The sequence below is a fragment of the Lichenostomus cassidix genome, chromosome 5 (genome assembly GCF_008360975.1).
Source record: "Lichenostomus cassidix isolate B80296 chromosome 5, HeHo_3.0, whole genome shotgun sequence".
NCBI lineage: Eukaryota > Metazoa > Chordata > Aves > Passeriformes > Meliphagidae > Lichenostomus > Lichenostomus cassidix.
This window is the reverse complement of record NC_139486.1, coordinates 14,988,233-15,008,691: the sequence shown is the minus strand read 5'-3', so window position 1 is coordinate 15,008,691 and position 20,459 is coordinate 14,988,233. Positions and strand designations below refer to the sequence as shown.

The following is a 20,459-nucleotide window of genomic DNA, read 5'->3' as shown; positions in this document are numbered from 1 at the left end:
TGGTGTGGCTCCTCTGCTGCTTTCAAAAATTCTTTTGTTTTTCTTTTCTCCTGGTTCCAATCCTATCAATGGTTAAAAAATGAAGACATTTAAGCCACTTCTACTTGCTGTTTGTCTCCTATTTACCCCTTCTTTCTTTGGTCTCCTGTATTTCTGCACCTCTCTAGTTCTATTTTCTTTCCCTGTCTAGACTTCCTTTTCCTTCTTTATGTTAAAAAATGCCTTCCCTTTATTTTTATCTACATTTTTATGTTTTCTAGTAGTGATTTTATGACCTGGGTGGTTTGGAGGCTCTCCTCTGATGGTGAGATCTCTCTGCAGACCCTGCTGGACAGGTTGCCAATGATATCACACCACTGGCACTTGCATGCAATGGAAGGGTATTTTTTCAGAGCCTGCAGATAGGAGAATGGAGATTTTATCAAGGTTCTGCTTCTGCCTTATCAATTGCTCAGGGTTTGTGCTAGCAAAACAGAGCAGTTATTTTTGTGAGTCTCAATGAAAAGACTATTGTCAGATGCAAAAGTTCAGGCTTGGAGCCTGAACTTTCTCCTCTCAATTTGTTTTCAAATGCACAACAGGCAGGGATTTTGAATCAAACTTGCCCCAGTTACACCATTTAAATCACTGGCTTGGCATACTGGTATACACTTGTCACTGTGATTTAACTGACCCATGTATTTAGATATACAAGGTCATTTTGGCTTGTTGAAATTTTTCAAGTGCTGTCTTGCATTAAGGCATGGGCTCTCTGTGTGCCACTAGCTCTGTGCCACTGACTCTTTACTCCAATTTTTGTTGACTGTTGAGATCCAAGCATGCAATTTTTCCTCTTGCACACCGAGGCGAACCCTTTTATCCTATTTTCGGCCTAATAAGCTAAATTATGCATGATCTTCCAAAGTGTAATACTCCAAGCCCCCTTTCAGATGACAAGCTATGGCCACGTATTTATGCATTTCCATTCCAGGGTTGCTCTCCATTGGTTAAAGGGATGTTTCAAATTAGTGAGGAAATGAGTAGGGAACTATTCATATCCGTGACATACTCACTTGGTGGCAGGCGAAACAGGCTTTTCACTAATAAGTGGTTTGCATTGTTTTACAGTACAATTTGCTATACATTGTTTAGCAAACAAATTGGGTCTTCATGCCAAACATCTGTGAATGAAACTCTGGCCATGCAACTCTGTACAGCTTAGCACACGCCTGAAATGATGCCTCAGAGTCCATAATGACCTCTCCACCATGCATGCATTAACTTGCACGAGTCCTAAAATCAAGAAAGCATCAAACAGCCATTTAAAAGTGCATTTCACATGTCAAGCTGAAATTTCAGATGAGGTTCTGATCACATTATAAATCTTATTTATCAAAGAATTTCATATGGGCTTGTCATATAGGCTTGTACCAATCCTCTGCAGAGTCCTGGGTAAACATCAATGTACTGATGCACATTCAAACACAATTTTTAAGTTCTATGTTTAGAAAAATTTTTAGAAGAAACACAGGTTTTCGGCCTTTATCATGTCTAGTCACAAAACTTAGATGGTATATTTGACAAAACTGTCCTTGCCAGCTTTGGCTATTGTGTAAATTTGTTTGTAAGGCAATTGTGTGGTAGTGGACTAGGAGAGGGCTTCACCTCATGTCCCAATTGTACACACTTCAGAAAATCTCTATGTATGACTACTCAGACAAAATCAAGTAAAACCAGAGTTGATTATTAATTTAATCATGACTTTATCATGCCTCATTATAAGCTTATTGAAGCTTTGAGAAAAGTAAGATCACTTAGACATGGGAATAGAAGTTTAGCCCAGAACAGTAAATTGCAAGAGCATTTAAAACTCACAGTGCAATCCACATCTTTTACACTTCTGGGTACTTCATGCTTGAAAGGGATGAGAGTTTAGAATAAAACCTGATTTTGTAAAAAAACCTGAGTGTTGCAAATCTGCTTATACTGCCTACTTTTGTAGCAATGTCTCTGTTGAGTGCCAGTGCATCAAGCCCAGCATCTGGGAAGGCTGGGTCCCAGCAAAACTCAATCAAGCTAGGAAGAGGTGACCTTGGGCTGGCAGCAGAGACATGGCAGAATCTCAAATTCACCTCCTTCTGGGGTTCCCATACCTGACTCAGCACTGCCAGGAGACACCTGTCTCCACTTAGGGATTTGCTGCCCTGGATTATTCCCTAGTGAAATGCATATATTATTTCTTCCCAAACAGGAATAGAGTGTCATTCTTCTTCTCAAATATAGTTAGAGGAGCAAAGGCTGTTTTTTCAGTGTGTATTGTTGGAGAAGATGACCAGTGCTCAGAAGATTAAAGTGGAACTTCACTCTTTGCTGAGCAGTGGTACAAAACTGTAAATCTTAAAAGCCACCTACAGAAATCTCTCTCTCTCTTTCTCTCTATGTAGACACATATACATGAAAGATTGCATTGTATAGGTATCAATATCAACTGACAGAGATTTTAGCAAAGGCGAAAGCTATGAGGCATCTCTGTGCTGTCTTTGCACAACTGTACCTGTGCCAATGCACAAGGTACCCATGCCAAAAACCCCTCAGTGTTTTCCGTTCCTCTAAGGAAGGTGCTTTTCATGGCATGTAAAGAACTTGTCTCTCTCCTCACTGCTGTTTCACTCCTGAACAAAGCCCTCTGGGCAGCCCCATTTCTGGAGCTGCCATGTGCTGGGTTGAGCATGTGCCTGCTGATCCCTGGGGCAAAGTGGCTGAAGGGAGGAGGCAAATCAGAGAGCTCTTTCACTTATATGTGCCATGATTTCAAAGCTCTTCTCCATAATGATATTTCATTAGCTATCAGCACATAAAAGATAATGATTTTCAATAAAATTGGGTCTCATACAACACATCCATTTACTTCACAGGACTGGGCTGTCCTCAGGGGACATATAAATAGAAATACCCAGAAATATCCACAGAAATATCCAAGCTACCTATATACCAGTAGAGATCAAGCCACAGTGGAATCTTCCTGGGTTACAGAAAGTTGTCCAAGAATGAGAGTAAATACCTGTGTAGTTTATTTTCACTCAGCTTCATCTCCAGGGCTAGGATGCTAGCAGTACCTATGGCAGTTCTGTTTTAGAGCTCTTGGCTAGACTTCACTGCTGGAAGCCCAGACAAGATGATGTGTGGGCTATAGTCACACTTCAAAAGCATCCTTATTTAGCAGGTAGGAATGGAAGAATAAATTTTCTAATGTTATTCAATTACTAGACCATCAATCTGCATAACCTGAATGCTTATAAGAACATAAAGAACATGAATGGAGTCTGTTTACATCTCAGTAACAGTTTAATTCATGCTGGCCATCAGTCATCAGAGGTGAATCACTTTCCAGAAGAGCAACTGGTGGGAGAAGTTGCTTTCTAAGACTGGTTTGTGAACAGGACTCCTGCTAGAGGAGCTCAGTGCACTGACAAAAGTTGCTTTCAAGGACACAGGCATTAAATTTGTGTGCAGCCACACATAATAAGCCTTGCTGGCCAGCCTGCTGCTATGGCTCAGACATACGGGGCTCATGTTGGAAGAGGACACTTCTCTGTTTAAAGTCTTCAGAATCATGGAAAGAGTCACATTCTGACTTCTACCTTTGACTGTCTCAGGGAGACAAGAAAAAATCAGTCTGGATATATTTTGTTTGACAATATAAAGACAGAAGTCAAAGAAGAAACCCTAATGATGAAAATTCTCTGAAACTGTATTTTTCCTCTACTAAATTAGTTAACAGCCATATGTGGACCATCTATCTGTCCAAAAAACAGGCAGTATACTATTCATTACTTGTAGGAAGAGGTTACTGGCTCTACTACCTCCCACGTACAAAGCAAATGTTTTATAGTTATAATAAAAAGCAGCTCCATCTGGACAACTTTTAGCAATACCCTCACTACTGTTCAGTGTTTGTCTCCCAAGGCTTTTACATGTATCACCCATATTTCCATCTCCACTCAAATAAGTTAGATAGTCCAGCATCTAAAAGAACAACAAACTATCTTGTCACAGTGTTTATTACTTTTTATCACAATATATAATATTTTTACTTGCTCTTCCAAACTAGAAAGTTTTGTAGGTATCTTGGATGATATCATCTGCAGCATTTGGAAGGACTATGTACATTGGGTTATTTTCAGTTTTAGACATTTGATGGAGTTCTCCTTCCTCAAGCTGCATTGCCCCTTTGTTCCTCATGAAAACAAATAAAAAGTCTTCCATGAATCAGAAAAGGCCATGCTTTCCCTAGAGACCTTTGAGTGCTTCAGTCTGAGCCAAACTGAACCAGTGGTCAGATGATAAATAATATTTACAAGAGCAAGTAATCATACAATTTTTAACATCTTCAAACCTTTTCTGTCTGGTATGGAGAAGGGGAGAAGATCTGTGCAAGTGCTCTGCATAGCACTAGGACGATTATGCAAAAGGAGAAAGTCTTTTTCACAGCCCTGGGAAGTCATGTTGCAGCATAGCTTTAATGTAACTCCAAGATGCCATCTCCCAAGGAGAGATTCTTCTTTTTTGACTGTTCAGGTGAGCGTTTTGAAGTCCGCAATTTACAGCTCACTTGGCTCTGCCTCACAGCCAGTTTTAGCTGACCAGTTTCTGGAGTATATTTAAGCAAGCCCTGCTGGCATGTGGGTGATTTCTGTTTTGGGATGGTTCACACTCAAATTCCCCTCTCTGTGCATGGATCAAGCCTTTGCTGAGTGTTTCTCTCAGGGGAAAAAAAAAAAAAAATCCATACTGCTCTGCAGCCATCCATCAGCACTTAGAGGTTCCCTGAGCTGGTGCACTTGGGCTGCAAAGCATGGGGGGCAGATCTCTTTCTGCAGAACTGCACCTCTCTCAGTCTGATGAAGTCACTCTGGCTATGTCTAAAGGGAGGATTTGAGCTGTTCAGATTGCAAGTAATTGCAGTAGGTTGCTGAGCCGCATGTGAAATTTAAGAAGTGGAGTTTAGTCTTCATTTATTTTCAGCAGTGCAAAGTCAGAGTAATTCCACAGACTTTGTTGGACTTGAGAAGGATTTGTTCTGATGTTACACAGGAAGAAAATCTGTCCCTGGGAGACAAAGGTGATGGATGCAATCCCATTTCCTACTAAGTCTCCAATTAAACAAACTTCAGAATAATGCTCCTACACAAAACCAATCTTAAGGAAGAGAAGAAGCTTTATTATTAGGATACTGGACAATTAACTGGCATAATTGATAAAAGTACTTTCAGTGACCCCTCACATAATAACCCATTCTTTGCATTCCCTCTAATGATCTTTAAAAGGTTTTATTGACTAGAGGGATATTACAGCTGACATTATCTGTCGGGTGTTCTCAGTGTAGAATACACTGTCAATATGTTTTGATTACAAAAGGAGGAAAGTGAATGGGACTAATGTAAAAAAATGAACTCATGATGCCAGCTTTCCAGCCTGGCAAAAAGCTACTAAACAAAATAAAAATAAAAAATAAATTAGAAAATAAATTTTAAAAGACATTAGATGCATAGAATGAAGGCACCTTTGAACAAAGTTAAAACATGTCTGGAGGATGGTTATGGCCATGGCCACGCTTGGCAGTGGATTATGCACTGGCAGTGCCCTTTGGGGATGAGCTGGGCACACTCCTGCTCCTCAAAGCCTGTCCTGTTGCAGAGCAGTGCAGGTGGCTAAGGCTCAGTCATGGAGCTCAGTTCATGGTGCACCACGCTCTGCTAAGCAATGCAGAAGCAGCCTGGGATTGGAAATACATATACTGCACCCAGAAAAATGGGATTATTTGTAAATCTACTGCATTAGGCGTGATCTGCCCCCACAAAATAGACATGCACATTCTCACCAGTATGGGCATGAGGGCAACAAACTTGTCTGCCACTCTGTAATACAAAAACAGCAGTGGAAGCCCAAACCTACACCTCTCTCTTAGTTCTTTAAAATTCTGTAGACTTTCTGGAACAGACTGAGCAGCAATTCAATGCTTGCTATCTTCAAAGTGGGTAACAAACATTAACTAGGAAAACTGGAGATACATAAGATGTCCTTACAAAAAGACAGCCATATTGGAAGGGAAAGTGGAGGAGGGAAAAGGAACAGGAATCCCCTACCACGTTTGCAAAATGAATGGCTGTTGGTGCCTGTGCTCTGGGTCAGGGTGGGCATCACTACTAGAAAAATGTGTGGCTGGAATAATAGATGGAGAGAGGAGATGATCAAAGGCTGCTCTTCACTGCTCTCTTGCTCTCTCTCAAGGACAGTACGTCTCTCACCAGTCAAGTGACTGTAGATACAGCCATTTTAGGCAATGGACTTTTTCATCCCCCAAATTATGCTACTTTGTGTCCAGATTATTTCCTGAATGCAGGTAACTACCTTGTCATTTAATCACTGTCAAGCACAGGCAACAACTTGTGTGATAGACTTGATTTGTACAGCAGAATGAGGCTACTGCTATTTCACAGAATCATTTAAATAGAATTTCACAACATTATTTAAATAGTATGATTAATTTCTGTACAGATGAACAAAAATTCTCTGCAGATTTTCTGTTACAGAAATGTCTTTGAAAGAAGAGTGTCTGCAACACAAATAAATGCAAGGAGCTGAGAAGAAAATTAAAACTCGTAAAATTAACTGACCTTTGCAGCTATCTAGATGACTTTGCATTTGAGGCAATCTGTCTCTGCCTTCAACCAGACTGAGACCACTGATTTTCATGCAGCTGCTTCTGGCTTTATCCACTCATAGTAAAGAGTCTGCAAATCCAGACCCTGCTCTTTGCAGGACAAATACAAACCCAGTGTCCTGGGACTGCACAGGATTGTCCCAGGCTTCCCATGCTCCAGGTGTGCAATGGGGCAACTCCATGAAGAGGCATAGAAACAGCAAGTCCTGTACACCTTGATGTCTATGCCAAGATTTGGTTTTGTGCAGCTTTAGACAATTGTAACTGGGGACAATTTCTGAGGAAGAATTTGAGTTTAGCCAGTCTCCACACTGGCTTCTCAGGGCTCAGAGCAAGCAAAGGGAAGAAACTATGTTCCAGCTGCTTGGGAGTATTAATATTTTTCTTAAGGTTTCATGCCACTGCCTCAAAAAGCAGACACCAAAGGCAGCACTATTTCTCCAGGTGGGTCCTCTTTTCACGGCCTCTTTCAAAGGCTGGAATGAGGAATGACCCTATTTTCCCACTCCCACGTTGCACACAGCTGGGATCAGACTCTTTACATGCACCTCTCTACACACATCATAACCCTCAGTTAGTTTCACTCCATCACCTGGCACTAGCTTGGGGAATGGAGGCTGTGGTGCTAATCCCCATGAACTCCCTCTGACATGGCTAATTAGCCAACAGCTCTCCAAGATGGACAAACCATCGTTCTCCAGCCCAGCCATAGCAGAGGGGGTGGCCATGCCCCTGCTGATGGAGGAGATGCTGGAGTGAGAGCAAGGCAAGGGTGTGGTGGAGCAGGACCACCCCAGCACATGCCTTCTTCTCCCACCCCCAGCTCTGCCCACGCTGACCTGCTGCGTGTCTCGCCTTCACGGCAAGGCTCTCTGAGCAGGGAGCTGTGTGCTGCTTAGCAACCCTGCAGCACAGTAAATACTGAGCAGTAAGGACAGGGGCTGCAGAGAAAGAAGGACAGAGGTAGTGGAAATCAGACCGTGCAGCCCCTCAAGCAGTGGCAGCACAGGTCCAAGGGGATCAGGAGCGGCTGTGCTTGATGTGCACCCTGTGAGTGTCACAGATATGTAGAGGGGGACTCTGCCTGCACATCTTCCCTCTGGATAATGTGGCTGCAGGGCAGCTAAGAGCACAACAAGGTGAGGGGGTGTGAGATGTGATCTCCCTTCACTTGGGACCCTTGAGCCAGCTCAAGTGGACAAGCACCCCTGAGCCTTCCTTTCTTAACACCTGCTCTCTAGAAGGGCATGGTAAAGCTTGAGACCTCATTTGCACACCAAGTAGTAACTAACTAGACAAGGGTGTGAAACTAATGCACATAAATTGCAGTGGGAAATAGCACTGCTGTGGTCAGATGTCTTGTTACCACTGGCTGGGATCCCCTGCACAGCAGGAAGTGCTTCCGAGTGCAGCTCCTGACATTGAGCTCTGCCTTTCCTCAGGGTCTCTGCACACAGGAGTCCAGGTTACAGCCAGGCATCAAAATCAAAGCCATCAGAAGCCATGAATTAGAGGAGACAAAGTTGGCACCAAGGCAAGGCTGCCAGCCAGAAGGATGCCACAGGATCAGGCAGGAAGGGGGTGTCATCCATCTGGGCAAATGCAGGAAATAAAACTGCAGAAAACATGAAAGGGCAGAGCCTGGGAGGGGGCAGAGGGGCATGTGCACAGGCCTGAGAGGGCTGTGAAAGGTTCAGCCATCTCCAAATGGATGGATGAGTGTGATGGGTGGGGGACCAACTGGTGCTCAGGTGCTCCCGGGTCAGGTCTGGCTCCTTGTCAGTCCAAGGCAGAGCAGAATGAGTCTGGCAGAGCCTGCCTGGGGCAGTGTGGGGCATGGGTAGGAACTGCTGGGCACTCCCATACTTTTCTTTCTTGTTGTAACGTCTGGGGTTCTAGAACTGCAAATTCACCATGTGTGCTGAACTCACCAGGAGCTGTAGTTGTTCAGCCACTGGAGGAATCAGACTTTACTGCTTTTACTCAAAATGCACTGCAAATCCTCCGTGGAAAGCAAAAGGGCATTAAGGCATTCAAGAAGGTTTCTATGGGATTCTTTCTGTACAGAGGGAATTACTGGGTGATAATGAGCTGGACTATGGATCTACAGCCCTACCCTACTACCATGGGTACAATTTCCTCTGAGTTATAAAAATATTTACCTGGGAGCCCTAAAACTGCTGCTGCTGGGTTCCCACAGGTTGTAAAAACACAGTCCTAAGCTCAGATACTCCAGATAATCAAGACAAAAAGTTTCTTCAGATGTCTCTGCACGCTGTGCTGGGTATGCCTCCACCACAGCTGTGGCTCTTCACCAACAGGGTCAGCTACAAATGCTGTCACATCAGCTTGCAGAAGCTATGACTGGCTTAAAAATTAAATGAATGTCTAAGAAAATTTTATTTCCTTGCCTTTATGAAAAAAATGTAATTAAAACATCATGGTGAACCTGGCACCTTTCCTACATGTTTCAAAGCTCTAGTGTTAACTTGTATCTTCTATATGTGTTGGGGTAAATCAGGAATTTACCTGCAACCAATATAATTAGACCAGCATGAGCATTACATTCTGCCACAAGTGTGTAAAATCCACCCATGGCTATCAGAGTTGCACTGAGGCAGTAACTCAACAATACTTGGCTGTATGGGTAGACTTCTGCCCATTCAATGTGGTATCATCATCTGCTGTAGAAAACAGAAAAAATGGCAAGTTTGTTTCTGGTCACACTGAAAAATTAATTTGTGACTGGACAGACCATAACGCACTAGAGATTTCTGTTGGCATCTTTGTCAATATATCACAAATTAGGAGTGAACAAGTGCAAAATGATCCATAGGAGAGTATTCTGTGAAACATTTGGACCACTTGTTTTATGCTAAAGATTAAAGCCTCCTGAAGGCTTTCAGTGTTCCTGGCTCTGAGAAACAGTGGGGCATTTTATCCATTTACGACCACAAACTTTCTCCCTAGCAGAAAGTGTGAGTTTGTATTACTTAGACAGAAAAATCCTGCCCTACAACAGTTACAAAAACATGTAGTACTTATAAAAATCCCAGCACTGGAGAGCAGATCCTCCTGCTTTTCTGACCAACACATTCTGCAGAGGCAACAGCAAAACAAACTGTTCTGCCCAGCAGTGCCACGTGGCTTGGCTCAGCCATGTCTCTGAGTAAAAGGCTCTTTCATCCACTTCACTCATGAGCCCTTGAACTGTCAAAGGAGCCTAACAAGTAGTTGCAATATTTTGCTATTCTACTTAAAAAATGACGCCAACCCTTCTTCATCTTGATGCATCGAAAAAACATCGGGCAGCACCAGCTACTAGTCCCCTGCCCAAAATCCCCAATGATGCCACTAAATCAGCAGAATAAATACAGCAGAGCTCTGGCATCTCCAGTGGGCTTGGGTCAAGCTGTAAAGCTGTTCAACAGCTTGTCTCATAGACACTACCCTGGAAATGTCACACAACCAACACCCAGATGTCAATACTATTTGGGAGAACAACTGATATCCTTGTACTAGCACTCAGCTCTCATCAAGCAGAGCTACATGTAATTTAGTAAATAGTGATAAATTTGAAAGAACACAAGAAAACCAACAAAAACTCTCCATCCATGGAGATATTCAGAACCCAGCAGGACACAGACATAAGCAACCTGGTCTAGCTGACTCTGTTAGAGCAGAAGTTTGGATTAGATGCTTTCAAGCTGTCCCTGCCAACCTCAACCATGCTGTGATTCTACAAACTTAATTCTTGATGATTAAAAAATGGGATCTCCTGCAGAAAGACTGTTTGCTCAGGGTATTTAAATTGTCTTTAGTAGATCATCTGCAGCCTCATTTCAAGGTTGGGAGTCAATTCACCTTTGGGAGACAATTAGGCATAGAGGCTAAGCTACACATGGGGATGTTGGGCTTTGGTTAGAGGTGACAGAAGGCCTGGACAGTAGTGTTCAGCAGGAGATACTAATCTTGTTGTTGATAAACATCAACATTCAGGCAGTGGAATCAGGCCAATGCAAAGGTCTTTTCCTTACTTTTCCAAAATGTTAAAGTCTGCCTTTCTCTCAGCTGCCCTCAGTAACATTCCCAAAGTCTTTCAATGAAGACTCTATTGCCTTTGGAATGGCATTTCTTGGGGATTGATCCCTTTTGCAGAGCTGAACTGTTCTGACATCAATGAATTGCATCAAAGACCCAGAGATCTGTCCCCACAGACCTTCTTCTTCCCTCTGGTTGTCTCAAACAGTACTTCTAAACCTATCTTTTCCATCAGCTATCTCACTCTGTCTTCTGAGTAATTATTGTCTTTCCCTGTACCTGCTGAGAATTAAGGCACCATTTCAGTACAAACTCCTCTAATGTGTCAGGGAGAATAGGAGAGATTAACAATTTCAATTCACCTTGACCCATCTGTCATCAGCTGCAAGTTGCTCTTCAAAGCAATTAAGTGTGTTTAGGATTCTGTCTTCTCTTGTTTAGCTCACGCTAAACAGCACTGTTTTGTTGCAATTAGTATTGATTTTGGACTAGGTTATGCTTAGCCTCAGTGGCTCATAGGAGATGACCATGTAGAGGACAGTTCTTGCTCTTTGGGGGAGTGAGTGGTACAAAACGGGCTGGGGGAAAAGTGCAGGGCCATGGACCATGTGGAGGGAGATAAATCCCTGCACCATGGGACAGCCTCACCACAGCCCCCACTGCCAGTTCTTGGTGTCCTTAAGAAAGTCTCAGTGTCTTCCCCTGGCAAGTATCTTGTTAAACAAAGCCAAATTTCAGAACCTTGCTCCTGCTTCTGAAGCTAGACTTTGCAGTATACAGAGACCATAAATCATACATGAATGCTAAGCACCCTAAAAATACCTTAGCAATGAATTTTAAGACAGTTTAAATATGACCTGTCATTTTATTCCAGTACAATATTTTCTTCCATTTAATTATTATTTGAAGGTGAACTCAGCACCTATTTAAGGAAGTGCCTATGTAGGCATTTATGGTACCTTTCTCTCCGGCTATGAGACATATAAAACAGTGGCTTCACAAAGTTAGAACAGTGAATAAAAGGTGTACCATGTAAAACTTGGCTATCATCAGCCCACTTTCCCTGCTGACTTAGCAGGAGGGCTCTTTGGCAGCAAACCCTGCGGTACCTCTGAGAACAGATGTATCCATCCTACCTGAAATCCAGCAGAACCAAGGAGCCACATCACTAGGCACAACGACCTGCTCATGGGTCATCTCAGACTGTAGGGATGTTCTGGAGATACTCAGGATAGGTTTTTCACATGCTGGAAAACCATCTGAAACATCCCCCGCCAGGGTGAATAGCTGGCACATCACTTGTCACAAAGACCAGGATGCTCAGCTTTGCTTTCCCCTTCGAGGTTTGACAGAAGGCTCTGTTATCTTAATTTCATACAGGAAGCCAGGGATTTATTTTTCCCTTTTATGTAAATATCTTACTCCCCTCACAGACACTGACACACCAGTGAGCTGCAGAAATAGGATTACACACTGCATGTCCTGCTCTCCCCCATCTCAGTTGCTTATTTACCAAACAAGTCTCGTTAATCCTCTTTACTGTGTTTACTTCCCACTTCCCTCTAGTCTTACTGTCTTACCATTATTCAGGTAGTTGCAGATGTTAAAAAAAAGCTTAAGAGACAGTCACCTCCAGAGCTGATTAAAATGAATCGAATTCCACTGGTTGTTTTTGAATCTGCACTGATTTACTCCACATGAAGGTTTGTCACAGCTGGTGGCATTCACAGCGCACTTGCCCAAACCCACAAATCACATAATACTGAAATGATCCAGCTTTCTCTACCCTGTGTCAGTTTATGAATTGTCTTTGGACCTCCTGCTTTTACTTCTTGATTACAGTCTTTCGGGGAAAGGGTAAGAATGGCAGGTTTTTACAGACAAAGTACATGGCAGAGAATTACTTGGAAGTATTCTAGATTTTGAAGCAGTTATTCATCTGCTCTTTCTGTGTGTTACAGAAATCACTAGTTGCGAGATCACCTTTTTTTATCCATGAAATGTATGGAAAAGTCCCACTGCTTACACTGAGGCTCAGCCCCAGCCAGTGATTAAGCCTGTCCTAGAAATCTACAAATGTCACAGATGGGGCTAACTGATAATAATTATTTTTTTTAATGTGCTATGGGAAAAGATTCTTAAGAGAAAATTCACATTTTTTTAAAACGTGGGAATACCCCTCTAACATCAAGACCATAGAAAATAGCTATTTCTCCACTGCCAAACCTAACCACGCTGCAGCACAACATTATATCAGGTGTGGTCTCCTCTGCTGCTTGATCTATACAGCAGCACACATCTGCACCTGGTGTGCCAGTCATGCAGTGTCCAATGCTGCAGTCACCAGCAACACACAGAGGAAATTTAGAACTTATTTGAAGCACCTTTGAAGTATCACTCCATACATATCTTCCTAAAAGTTTAACCCATCTGAGTATTAAAACTGATGAATACAATTTGGTAAAAGTTCCCTCACGGACCAGGGAGGTAAAATCCATTCACTGAAATGGATTTCCGCATTTTTTATGACCATTTCATACTGGGAGAACCTGAGTATTTCCAGGGTAGATGCAGGGATGGAGGTAGTAGCATACTTGCTTGGTTCATGTAATTATTATATAAAAAGAAGCACCAATCCACTAGGTTGTATTTTATTACAGATTGCCTTAGTGCCTGGAATTGGTGATACACTGAAGTTGTAGCTTTTACAAGGGAAAGCAAACTACCCCAAGAGACACAGTTATATATAGATTGAATAAAAATACACTTGAGTTATGATACCTTGAGGACAGTAACTACCTCTTTTCCTGCCACAGAAAAGCAGACAGAGAAGAGTTTGACTGGGTCTGGCCCTTTGAAACCAGTAAATGAGATTTCAACTTAAGCACAATAGGATTTTTCTTTTTCTCTTACTTCAAATTTGATTCTTATGAAAGTGAGGGATTAATACAACAGATCCAGACTCAATGCAAATAAATCCCTGCCTGCACTTTTCTAATAAAACATTTAACCCTTGTTACACTCTGCAACCAGATGACTGTTGTTGCTTCACTCTTCAGCATCTCTTTAGTAGAGGTAGGAGACAGATTTGTCAGAGATGCTGCAGTGACAGAAATCCCAGTTCCAAGAGATGTGCAGGAAGAAGGGCCCAGGAGGAGAAGTGCAGAGGAGAGCTGGTGGAGGAGAAGTGCAGAGGAGAGCTGGTGGAGGGTGTGAGAAAGGACAGGGCAGAGCATGGCTATGGAGCCCAAAGCTGGGAGTACACTGGAGGAACTCTTGGCTTTAAGCATCACCCAGATTAATCCCCTTACTTTTTCTTTAGTCACTTCTGCCTTCCAGCAAAAAAAAGAGTAAAGGATTTCTCACACCAGCTAAAGCCAATTCAGCTCAACAATATGTGATAATACTGGGTTGAAGGCAGAGATGCTTTTCTTGTGAAGTGTCTGATCTTATTTCCCAGCATTTATTGATAGATATCTTTTACAGTGGATCAAGAAACCTGAACTACTGGGGAATGCTGCCAGGCCTTTTAGGGCATTCTTTTAGCAGAGCTGTTTTAGGAAGGACTCATTGATGAAAAGAAATGCTCTAATTACGCTGTAAAATTATAATTAATAAGATTTTCTTTCACAGCTGTCTATCCCACATCTGAGCAGTTTTCAGCTTAGCATTTGTCAGCAGTGTGAATGTCAAAAATAAGAAGATCTAAGAGGAATTTTCACTCTTCTCTGAGCCTAATGCCTGTTCAAGCAGCTGACTTGTAGGTTGATGTTCATGATGTTGACAAATAATGCATGTCTTCATCAAGTATCAGAATTATTCTTCACTGACATGAAGCAGGAGACTGTATGTGAATTCCCCAAACGTTTGCAAGGCAGCTCTAAATTTGTCTCTTTAAATTTAATTTCTGTTCCTCCCATCTATTCCTCCCATCTACCAGCACCACAGCAGATTTGAAAAGCCATTCCTCGCGAAGCACAAGCTACCCTGAGGAGTTACTGCTCCCATACATATATTTTGCAGCCTTGACACAAATCATTCACAATTTGGCAGTAGGCAGACAAATACAAATGAGCAGCAATGGTAGATCAGTAACTACAAGTGAGAGATTTTGTACTGTGCTACCAGTTCAATTGGACTCCAATCTCAGTCCTCCAGAGATAATTTTTTAAAAGTGCAGTTGCTAGAGTGGAAGCTTTCCAGCTCCCCCAAAACAAGAAACATTCATCTTGGCTAAACTAGAATAGCAAAGATACTTATGTAAATTTAATAAGAAATAAAATAGAGACTTATTCTTCTTGCTGGAATTCTCCCTTTTTGATGCTCTTTCAAATCCTGCATAAATTTTTCAACAACCACAAAACATGTCCAATGCTCCACCACTGTGATATCCCCACTGAGGCTCAACAAAAATCTTGCAATCACTTTGCATGCAGATAATATTTTTCATGAAAAGCATTTTCATTTATTTTCCCTTTTCCCTCACTCTAAAATATTATCACTCAGAAATCATGAAGTTGAAAAAAGCTGTCATTTAATGCAAGCTGAGTTTCAGATGTCACTGCAGTGTCTCATTAGAGCTATAGATGGGAATACTGCATTTTTTTACTTCAGGCTGGATCACCTGGATATACTAACAGCTCCCAGCCAAGACCCTCATGGTATAAAACAGTGACACAATGAACACACAACTGTGAGGTGTGAGAGCTATACTAAAATCAATAGAGGAGAAATGAACCTTCAACCATCTGGCCTACAATTCCCACAAGTTACTTTCTCTTCTAAATCAACCCTATGGACTTGCATTTGGAACTTTCATATGGAAATGTTAAAGTTTTGACATTTTCCACCAGAAATACGGAATGTTATTTAAGTGAAGAAATTATTTTCACTCATATTTTTTGTGACCTGAAGTCAATACTTCCTGACTACTCAAAGTCTAGGCAAGTGCAGCTATTGCAAAGACAGTGAGCTGAAAAGGCTACTATACACTGTTATACTAAGGCTTCACAGAGGCTTATACATTAAAAGAGAAAGGTTTTGAATTTTTTTCTGTAGGTTATAATTTTGAAGCAAGAATAAATTAGAAGTACGGTCTCCAAATGAAAAACTATGCATATCACCCTAGACTTTGAGTTAGAAGAGTTTGCATTAATTTGAAATGCTAAAATTAGTAATGGGCCTGGGCCAAGAATCTCACATCCCACATCTAAATTTTGAACACTACCAGAAGTGGACAGGGCAGCGTTTCCTACCTCTACACTTGGCCAAGCCAATGGTCTCCATATTCACCAGCAACCTGGCAAGTTCTAAATTTGGGCAAGTTCTTATTCATCTGAACACTATAGCTCTATCCCTTTTATATTTTTTCTGCTCCTCATGCCCATGATTACTTTGAACTACACCCTTTACACAGGCAGAATATGGTGCATAAAGTGACTTTCCAGTGAAAATGCACATTGGCTACGGGATGCATTTTGCCTTTTGGATGCCTTTAACTAAACAAGATGTCATGAGACAAGTCAGGTCAGCCTCTGTGGGGCTGCATTGCCCTAAGCACAGTAAAAGCATCTGGAGTCTTACCTTTTTATGGCTTTGTAGCAAATGATGACAACTACAATGAGGAACACTAGTGTGGCGCAGCATACTGCAATGATAATAACCAGGCCTGGCCACCAGGTCTCTTCAGTGGGGCAAAAGGTAGACTTGGGAGCTGTAAAAAGAGAGTGGAAAAACACATGAGTTCTCCCAAATCAAGGGGGTATAATCAGATATGCTTCAGTCACTCACGCAGTAGCACTATACCAGGACCACAGTTACATGCGAAGATGTTATTTCACATTTAGGACCTGTTTCTTTCTTTTCCCCAAGCCATCAATCCCTCATTTCTTATACTAGTACTAGATATTTCTTGTCATGGTCCCCAGATGACCAAGTTCTTGGTGTCAGTGTTGTCTACAACCTGGTACTCAGCACAAAGGAGAAAGGCTCAGCTCTGCTACCCATGGGAAACATCTTCCTCTGCATTCACCATCTCCAGCTGCATCAAATTTAATTTTAGAGAAAAAATTGATGCTGGTAAGAGCACATTTTCAAACCCTGTCAGGGAAGGTTTGTCGGGAGCTGAAGCAGTGCCTACCAATCTGTGTTGTAGCTAATATTACTGTAACCTTGAAGTGATGAAGGGAAATTTGTTTTAAAAGAATATGAAAATTGTATAACATTTCTTAATTGCTTTCAGAGTATTATAGTTGACAAGCTTCTTTTCCATTTCACTACCTTTGAATTCTAAGTCAAATAGTCAAGAAACATTAACATTAAGAAATGTTAACTTGTGGAAATATAAGGTATTATGATAACATTTTTCTTATTACATTTAGGGGTAGAATTGTCTATCTAAGTATAACTCAAAACAAGAAATATTTTGTATCTGGTGACATTTTATTATAATATTTTTCTTCAGGGCTATGTTCCTTTTCCCATGGTTTGAGGGGACACATTTCCTGAAGGATGGTGAGTAACAACCAATGCCATGAGCAGTAGCAGTGTACTGCAGAGGGGAGAGAGAGCCTTAATGCAGCCTGTGCAGCCATGTAAATTCCATGAGAACTTAGGTCACCTTAAATGACATTTATTAATGAATCAATTGACGGGACTTTCTGAATCTACATTATCAGCTAAGTAGGTGAGAGAATGAAATATAGCAAAAGGCTGTTTTTTGAGTCTAATTGTTTACTTTGATAGTCTGAACTTCCAGTTATACAGATCACAAATAGTTGCAAAAGTTAAAATATGTCATCAGTCCAGTATCATTTATTTTGATCTGACATCTCCTCTGTCTCCTGTGTTTGATTAGGAAAAGACATACACATACCTTTAGATTAACACTCAGTAGATTAAACAATGAATTACACAATTACTGAGAAAATTGCTTTTTTCCAATTGCAAGATGTTTAGAGGAATTGGCAATATTCACCCCAAGGAATCTGCAGGAACACCTTAGGAAAAGACTAGGTAAAGAACTATAAGAATCAATAAAAATAATAAACCCAACATCTTGACAGCTAGTGGTTCCCAGCTCCACCTTTGGCTATGTTCACTCCTAGACTGCCCCAGCAACTGATTTTCTACTTTATTACTGTGTCAGTTGTGTAAGTCTGTTTTCAGTGGGTGATGAAACTATTTATTGTGTTTTGATAAATGTAATTATTTTAATATTCTCTGAAAGTTTTCAGTGTTGTAAGATTCCAGAACAGAATGCATTTCAAAAATGACAAAATGTTTGCATGAAGGAGTGGGCAGCCTCAAGGTCAACTCTACCCTCCTGGTGCTGTTCTGAAAAACACAGAAGGTTACAGTGAAGTCAAAGGAAAAACATCGATCAGCAGCTGCCCTGTAAAATTTGATGAGATCACAGAAGATGGGAGAAGTGGGGCTATCTTTCTCTAGCCCTTGCTCTTCTTCAAAGGCAGGATCAACCAAACTAGTCATAAAGCAAAATGGTGATGAGACTGAGCTGCTCCTCAGCACAATAAATGAGACTCACAAACGGCAGAGGCAGGGTATAAAGCCAGGTTTGTCACATGCCTGTACACCATGTACTCCTTGATGGTTTATCACAGTATTTTTACATGGAGAATAAACAGATATATGTGGGATTGAATACTACACATTACTCCTGACAGGCTATATGTGGTCATTAATGACAGGAAAATAAGAATTGCTCATGTGGAGATGACTCCTAATCCACCTGCCTCAATTCTTTTCCCCACTGGTCCAGACTAGGCACTCAGAAAGAAGCACAAGCAGTCACACTGGAAGCTACCAAAGCCTGTTTCTTTAGTGGCTCGTGGTTTCATACAGCTTTAAAAATGATTTTCTATTTCTACTCCTTATAAATGCAGTGATAGGTAATCTTGTTTTTCTTTGAAATGTCCACTCCTTTTTTAATAAGCTCCTAGTTACATGTGCTTTCTCAGTATGTGTTCACACAGCCCTCATACCCTGGCATTTCTACGTCCTTAAGGCATTTCTCCTCACCATAATCCTCCAAGGAAGAGCAGAACTGCAGATAATCCCCTTACAACGATGGGAAGGCTGAGCCTGGCCTGCATGGATGAGTCCTCTGTGTGCAGCTAGAAATGTCACCTGAGAGGGGAGCTTCCCAAAGAGCCAGCAAGGTGCCTGGGAAGCACCATGTCTTCAGAGAGGAGCCTTTTAGCGAGTCCCACACCGAGCTCCTGACATTAGGGAGGTGTTGATGTTCCAGCTGCCTTGTGCTGGGGCTTACAGCTTTTCCCTGGGGCTGGGGAGCTGGGGAGGCTCTCCATCCTGTGCCTGACTCCCAGATCCCAGCTTATCACCCCCACCTGGGGTCACACCTGGGAAGGGCTGAGCCTGCAGGTGTCAATGAGCCCTCAATGATAAGAAATAATCCTGCACCTGCAGCACCCTCTTGCAACTGTGCCATTTTACACAGAATAGCAATGCATTTCTCAGGCACTCCCTGAAGGAGCAAAGCTGTGGATCCCAAGCCCTCTCCTAAGGAGACACTGAAATCATTACAGAACACTGAGGAGAAGATGTCCCACACTACCTATAACAATGTCAATGTCCAGTTGTTTCACTGTCTTACAAAACCTTTGTTGAAGTGCAGAAAAACAATTCTCCTGGTCGCCTCCTTCTTTGTGCCACCTCTTTCAAAGACATTATAAACCCCCAAAAGCTGTATAGTTTCAGAACCAAATTGTGCCCTGTCATTTGAGTAAGGAAACAACAATCCTTAGACGTACTGCTGTCACTCACAGAGGTGTATCTGGACAGTGGAGGACATCCCTGGGCGCCTGAAGCCCCTTTGTCATCACCACTGGGCTACCGAGAGCTGAGGGCTGGCCAGCCTGGCCACAGTGGGTGCTCCCTTGGCACCCACCACCCTCTCATGTGAGCAGCTTCAGCTGCTCAGAGCATGACTGCTTCTTGGTTTGACTCATTCCTGGCTGTTCTTCACTGCTCTCAAAATCAGCTGAATGGAGGAAATTATTTTCACAGTACAAAACAACTCAAGGAAAATTTGCTTTTTCTGCTAAACCCTGAAGTGTTGTTCTGCACATTGAACACACCGCTGAGTGCAAAGTGGTAGGAAAGTGATGACATTTTAAAGAAGATAAGCAGGTTGAGCTAAGCAATCACAGCCTGACATCCTGACAGAAATCCTGCAAAAATAATGAAGATCTCATTCAATTAATAAAATATTAAAATAAATAATTGATGCTAAACAGCATAGATTTAGCAAGACACATCTTGTCAAACTAACTAGATATTTTCTGAGGAGATTACTAGTTTGGTATATAGATGTATTAGTGCTGGTGTGATAACTTTAGACTTTGATATGACATCCAACTTAATTCCACGTGATGCTGGGGTTATGAAACTATAAAGCTACACACAGAGTACGTGTGGCACACATAAATTGAGTTAAAAGCCAGAGAACCGGTGTGTCTCAAAATTTAACTATAAATGCAAAGTCACTGCTGGAAGAATGTGTTTTCTAACAGGGACCTCCCTCTTCCCCCTCAAAATAGGGTGATGGATACTGATACAGTTTGCAAATAACTCAGGAATGTACTCAATTACAAATGGAGACAATCATATTTATATCAGAAGTAGAGCAATTATTACCATTAAGGATAATTAATCATTACCATAGTCTATCAGT

General features: G+C 41.8%; 1 protein-coding gene across 2 annotated transcripts in view; it reads right to left on the bottom strand.

Annotated features, from left to right (window-relative positions):
- The window catches only part of PRIMA1 (proline rich membrane anchor 1), a 53,461-nt gene that overhangs the window by 6,113 nt on the left and 26,889 nt on the right, over positions 1-20,459 (bottom strand). Inside the window, exons 3-4 of one of the 2 annotated variants that reach the window (XM_085061500.1) lie at positions 16,328-16,457; positions 1,056-1,272 (exon numbers count right to left, since the gene is read on the bottom strand). In XM_085061500.1, coding sequence (XP_084917626.1) covers positions 1,257-1,272; positions 16,328-16,457 — 146 coding nt within the window. In that variant the 3' untranslated portion in view covers positions 1,056-1,256. Of the gene's footprint in view, positions 1-1,055; positions 1,273-16,327; positions 16,458-20,459 lie in introns of those variants that run through there. The other variant, XM_085061499.1, reaches the window with a different exon arrangement.